The 6936-nt window shown below is 42.7% G+C and overlaps 1 protein-coding gene across 1 annotated transcript; it reads left to right on the top strand.

Moving 5' to 3' along the window:
- Positions 1 to 424: 424 nt before the first annotated feature.
- On the top strand, positions 425 to 6596 carry LOC114042855 (trichohyalin-like protein 1). Its single transcript, XM_027861602.1, has 3 exons — positions 425 to 465; positions 2112 to 2269; positions 2931 to 6596. The coding sequence occupies exons 2-3, from the start codon at positions 2132 to 2134 to the stop codon at positions 5328 to 5330; spliced, it is 2538 nt and encodes an 845-aa protein (XP_027717403.1). The 5' UTR covers positions 425 to 465; positions 2112 to 2131; the 3' UTR covers positions 5331 to 6596.
- Positions 6597 to 6936: the final 340 nt, after the last annotated feature.

Genomic DNA, 6936 nt, shown 5'->3' on the forward strand with positions numbered 1-6936 from the left:
TGCCATCCTGGAGGCACAGGGAGGGATCAGATGACCTCTAAAGTCCCTGATAGTCCTATGACCTGTCAAATAGAAATGCTGTTGGGTCCTTGGGTTAAACTAATAGTAGCCAACACCTTACCCCAAACACTACCCCAAAGCCCACAGTTGCAATCCTCAGCCTCTGGCAAAATCGAACCCAAGATTGATCAGTGCTCCTGGCCTTCCACTGGATAAGGCTCATGCCTGAGTCTAACTGAAGCATCACAGAGAAGGAAATAGTAAATTGGGCAGCCTGGCTGTAGAAAAGGAAGGAGAGGGAGTAGGGCTGAGCTTGGTTGGTGATGAATCAGGTCATCAGACCCAGAGGGTGTCTCCTTCCTATCTCCCATGTGCAATTAGTGACTGAATAAAAGGTTACAGGTGTCCAGCCATCAGTCTGCCAACGGCTGCTCCACATACCACTTCTTCCTGTTGGTGAAAGAGGTGAGTTTCAACCCTTTTCTACTGGGGAAGGGGGGGTAGGGGAGAGGGCACCTTTAACATCCCAGGTAGTACATTGCTTTTCTGTTAAAAAAAAAAGTGGGAAAAAACTAAGGAAACATCATTACATGCTTTTGTTACTGATACTAAGTTGGTGAGTACAATGGTTGAGGTCTATACAATAATAATTACTGTAAAAATGGTAACAATGATGAAATATGTTGCATTTATGTAGCCCCTCATAGTCACAGGATGTTTTAGAGATATTATTACTTCATTTGGTCTACACAACAACCGTGTGAGATAAATAATATAATTATTATCTCTAGTTTATAAACAAGGAAACTGAGAGCAGGGAGGATGGGAGATTTGCTCAAGGTCCCCCCACTTCATAAATGACATTTCCGAAGCTCAGACTCAGGTCTTCTGACTCCAAGGCCACTGCTCTTTCCAGCATTCCTTTGGGCCTTTTAAGTTTCAAAAAAGTATTTTAAACTATTTGGCTGACACAGGTACAAATATTTAGCAAAACAAGTTGGATCACTTTGTTTCACACACAGATAAAAATTTTTAGATTAAAGTCATTTAAATGATGGTTGGGCATGGGGCTATAATGACTCAGGGGCTAGGACTGGCCCTGTTTGATCAGCAGGTGATTTTATCACAACATCTTTCAAACACAAGCAGGTGCTTTCTGAAAAAACAGCCTTAAACTGTTTGTTTGATGTTTCCCTTTACCTGTCTTTTTATCTGGATAAAGGGAGGCTTAGATCATTGATGTTACAATTAATGTTTTTCTAGCTATATTCAAGAAGCACCTTCTCTGTGAAAGCTGACTGTCCCATGGAGCCAGGAGCTCCTTTGGGCAGGAAGTCTCAGCCAGGAGAGGAAAGATCTTTATTCTTCTCCTAAACCATCATCCCTGATCTTATTAGTCAAATGCAAAACATGTTGAGAAGCTTAAAGTGCCATATAAATATTAGCTATTAGTAATCTTGTCATGGAAGAGGCCACATGGTACTGCAGAGGTGTTGAACACAAGGCCCACCATTTGCATAGGGGATAGAGCACTGAACTTATACCGGGAAGAACTGGGTTGGAATCCTGCCTCTGCCACTGTGTGACCATAGGCACTCTGAGCCTATCTGAGCCTCAGTTTCCAAATTTGTAAAATGATGATAATAATACCTGTAGCCCCTATCTCAGGGCAGCTAGATGGTACAATCGATAGAGTGCCAGGCCTGGAATCAAGAAGACTCCTCTTGCTGAGTTCAAATCTGGCTTCGGACACTCACTAGCTATACGACCCTGGGCAAGTCACTTAACCCTGTTTCCTTATCTGTAAAATGAGCTGGAAAAGGAAACGACAAACCACTCCAGTATCTTGGCCAAGAAAACCCCAAATGGGGTCTCAAAGAGGCAGACACAACTGAAAAATCCCCAATGTCTCATTAAAGAAAATGGACACTGGGTTCAGCTACTATACTTGTATATATTTACAAGCAGACTAGAAAAGGGAAATGGGAGACTGGGTGAGGAGGGGACAAGGAAGAGAGATGACAATTTTGGCATCTCTTTCTTAAGGAACCCAATCTGAAGAATAGCTTTTGTTTCTACCTTCTCTCTCTCTCTCTCTCTCTCTCTCTCAGCTTGTCTTAAACTGGTGAAAATGCCTCAACTCCTACAAGGTGTCATTTGTGTCATCGAGACATTCAAAAAATATGCAAGAAAGGAAGGTGATTGTTGGACATTAAGCTCGGAACAGCTAAAGCAGCTCCTCCTGGGGGAGATTGGAGAGTTTCTCAAGGTGAGAACTATTAAGTGCTACAAAAGAGAAAGATCTTGTTCTTTCTTCTTGTCTTGGGCCAAGATGGGCACTCATTTACAAAGGCATAAGTGATTTCCTCCTCATTCCACTCCTCCTCCTAAATTACCTGTGCTTATAGAACCGGAAATAATTTTTGTTAAATCAGTTTTACTCTATGGACTCACTTTGCTGATTATGTAAATTTTTGTTTTAAAAAACAACCAATAACCTGCTCTGCTAGACTGTCCATTGTTTCAGGAAGTCAGGTACCTTCTCAGGAGACCACTGAGTGTCTTTGGTCCAAAACAATCTATTCAACTTAACATAAAGTGAAAAGGTTTCTATTTCGCTATAATCCTATTTAGGATCATAGATTTGAAGCCGGAAGGGAACCAAGAAGTCACTTAGTCCAACCCCCTCATTTTACAAATGAAGAAACCAAGACCCCGAGAGATTGAATGGCCCAAGGTTACCCAAGCAAGTGACTGATGCAAGATTTTACTAGGGTCCTCTTGTTCCAAATTCCAGGCACTTTCCACATTGCCATTTTAAACACTCAGGGAAATTCTGGCTATTTCCAAGTGCTAGTGTTCATCTAAAAGTTGTGCTAGACATGTGACTACCCATTAATAAACTACTTTCTTGCTTTTTCTCCCCATAGCCATTTGATATTCTTACTGCAGGAACCAATTCAAATCTTTTGGATAGAGATGGCGATAATTCCATCGACTTCAATGAATTTCTCCTCCTGGTCTTTGACATGATGGATATGGTTTACCAAGACATACAATCTTTCCTAAATCTGGAACCTAAAGCAGAATCCAATACAGAGGAAGAGTCGTCAAGGGATGTGGAATCATGTGAGACCAGGGAACACTACCAAGAAGAAGCAGGACTGGGTCAATATGAGCAAAGACTGACAGGTACTGAATCTCCATCTCTGGTCAACCCCATAGAAAAAGTACCTGACACGCTAACCAAGGAGGACCCTCAGGATGATCTTGAGACTCCCAGATTGCTGGGAAGAGAAGTTGAACACAACCACCCTAAGAGTCAATTCCAAGGTGAAGGAGATGAGCAGAGCCCAGAAAGAATGCAAGTCCAGGCAACAGGAGGTGATCAAGTCCCGCCTGAAGAAAAAAGGTCGCCCAAGGAATTTGTGAAGAGAGCCTGTTCTCAAAAGGAGGAGAAGAGTATAAATGAGGGAAATGAAGTGTCCAGAGAGCAAGGTGGCACAAACACAAGGGATCAGCCAGCAGAACAGGAAGAGCAACAAAACATGGAGATTCAGAGTGTACACACAGAAGAAACAGCACAGAAAGCATCTGAGAGTCAAGAAAAGACCCTCATTAAGGAGGCTGGGGAACACACTGAGACACAAAAGCCATCATCCCAAGAGAATCGTGAGAGAGAATCAGAGACAACTGACCTGTCAACAGAGAGGGTGGAGGAAAAACTGTCTGAAACCAAGAGATTAGCAGAATGCAGGGGTGATGATGGGACTGCAGATAACCAGGAGCCACCAGTACAGAGAGAATATGAAACTCAAGACATACTAGCCAAGACAGAAGTGCTTGTAGATGAGGGGAAAGGGAAGAGAAAACCTGAGAACTCAGAAACAGTTGGGCAAAAAATAAATAAGGAAGACAATCAAATGGAAACCCTCACTGAACAAGAGCCTGATGGGAAGGAAAAGCAACTTGAGGGACTAGCAGGAGACAGGGACATTAGGAAAGACTCTGTAACCCCAGACTTAAAATCAGGAGATGATCAGAACCACCCTGTACACAAAGGACCAGCAGCGTCAGAGGAGGAGGTCACAGTTTCTGAAATAAGTGAACCAGAATTCTCAGGAGACAACAGGAGTGCCTCTGTGGCAGAGAGAACACCAGAAACAAAAGACAGGGTGCAAGGATCAGGACCGCAGGATAACCAGTCTGGAGGGAAATATGGGAGAGTCACTCAGACTCTGGACCAACCAAGCGAGCGATATGATGGACACAAGGTGGAGAATCAGAATGATGGGACACTCTCTGAAACATACAATAATCACGGAGATGATGAGAGTGGCTCAGCACCAAGGGACCTGCCTGCACAAAGTAACTGCCGGAGACAAGTGGATGCCCAGGAACAGCCTGACCAAGAAGATGGCAAGAATCCCCAGGAATCCTCAATACTAGATGACAAAAGTAGAACCCCCAAAACAGAGGTGCCAATAGACAGAGAACACAATGAGAATACCACAGAAGAACTAGAACAACTCACCGAAGAAAAGAAGAAGAAATCGTCAGTGGCTAAAACACCAGCCACACTAGAGGAGTCTGAGAGTCAGCAAGGGGCTCAGGAATCCATGAAACAAAAGGTAACAGCAACATCCCCAAAGACAGAGATCACAGATCCTGCAGATGATAATGAAGATGGGCAACTTTCCATAGTACAGGAATCAGAGGGAAAAGACCAAGGGAAAGACCCAGAGGCTCATGGCCCAGATGAAAAAGAAGAAAGAGAAGACTCTGAGAGCCAGGAAGCCCCATTAGAAGGTCGGGACCCAGAAACACAAGATCTCACCCTGGATTCAAGTCCTGATACCCTGAATCCAGTGAAGAGGGAAGACAATAGCCCCCAGAGGCTAGCAGGAGAAGGGAGGGAACAACGTGTGGCAAATAAAGAGGATGATTCTTCATCAGGGCTCTCAGAGCAGGTAGAGAGGAAAGCCAGAGACACAGAGCCTTGTTCATCCTCAGGAGATGAGGTACATTCCAACCCAGTATATGAAAATGTCCAGATGACACCTGCACAGCCTGACCTCCCAGCCCCCGAAGAGCGGCCAAGTCAAACTGATACAACTCAGGCCTTTGGCCCTGAATTGAGGATAGAGAGAGAACCTCAGAGGAGTAAGACTTCTGAGCACCCAGCCCCCCTTGATCCACTCTGTGGCTACAGACAAGAGCCAAGGCTTCAAGTAGGGGACCCTGAGCCTGATGAAGAATATGACAGCCAGCAAGAGACCCTAGCATCTCAGTCACGGGAAGATGGCCAGCCTCGGCAAGACCAGCAATAACAAAGAGATGGCAGCCCAAAAAAGTATTGATTATTATCAGGGAGAAACCGTCAATAGTGACCTTTGCCTATCAAAAGCCCACCCAACCCCCGCTCCCACCACACAAACACCCACAAACGTACACACACACATACATCATCATCATCATCATCATCATCATCACCATCATCATCATCATCACAATCATCATCATCATCCTTTAAGTCTCCATTCTGAATTTTTACAAAACCAAGTAGCAAAACATTTAGCCTTAGGAGTTACCATCAAGGAAAAAAATCTTCTAACCAAGTAAATAGTTTTTTTTAAATCTAGAATATGACATGGAGTGGTCCACAATGGGCTCTGGTCATTTGGGCATCCCTTCATCTGGGGATTCCTTTCCACTAAAAATTTTGAGGTTCTCCCACACACACTTTTTCCTTTTTTCTTTTTACATAAGATAACAGTTTCTTCAAATCATGTATTTTCAAGTTATTGAATCAAAGGGTTTTTAATGATGGCAATGGAGAAGTAGTTTCTGAACTATTATTTCACAACCAAAGTATGCTATTCATCCATGGGCACAGATAAGTTATTCTTCTAATAGAATTTCCAAATTCATTCTAAAATTCCATAACTCAGGGGAAATGGCCTTGCTTTTAGAATCAGATAACCTGGGCTTGAATCTCAGCTGTTGTGACTAACTGGCCTTAGTAAGGTTATTTAAACTTTCTGGACCTGAGTTTCCTCATCTGAAAAATGGGCTGGTTGACTAACATACCTCCCAACTTTAAATCTGCTCTCCTATGTATCCCAGATATTAGTGCTAAGACATTTCATCATTCTCTATCACCAGATTAATGACATTACCCTTAGCTTTAAGGGGCAGGTACAATAAGTCTCTTGAGTAACCTACTTCAAAGACTCTGGATCAAAAAAACAGAGTGTGAGCAAAATGGAAGAATATTTCGTGTGCGCCCAACTCCTACAGTAATTATGCATAAAACAATACCCCTGCTTGCTGTTGTCTTTTTGTCCAGACCTCTGAGCTCCCAGTGAGGAAATTCCCTCCACCAATGCTGCAACTCTCTAGGTCACAGAAAGATTAAGCAATTTGCCAAAGGTCAAACAGTCAGTCAGTCTTCATCAGTCTTGAAGTTGGTCTCCTTGCCTCAAAGGCTGACTCACTTTCCACTGTGCCACACTCTCTCTACTGATGTTTTAGTCCTGGCCTTTTTTATTCAGAATGCTGCATGAAAACTGAAAATAAAGTCTAATGATGATCAATTCCTTTTTTGGTCAATTTTTCCTTCATCTTCCTACCTTGCAAGAATCAAAAGAGAAACAATCATTCATGGTTACTAAAAATTATAGATGATTATATTTAAGGACAATGAGTCCCATCTGAGCTATCTGTTACAACTCAGGGAGAGGTCCTAGGAGCACTGTCCTGTTACTTCAATTTGGATTTTAAAAAAAGCAAGAAGGATATATATATATATAATTGTATATTGGCACAAATTCAAACATCATCAGATAAGCTGGCAAATACATTCTTCTATGCCAGCTATTTTGAAAAAGCATCCTTTTGTCAAAACAATAAGATTTATTAAGCATCTCTAAGTAC

This window comes from Vombatus ursinus, unplaced genomic scaffold (genome assembly GCF_900497805.2).
Source record: "Vombatus ursinus unplaced genomic scaffold, bare-nosed wombat genome assembly UNPS02014768.1, whole genome shotgun sequence".
NCBI lineage: Eukaryota > Metazoa > Chordata > Mammalia > Diprotodontia > Vombatidae > Vombatus > Vombatus ursinus.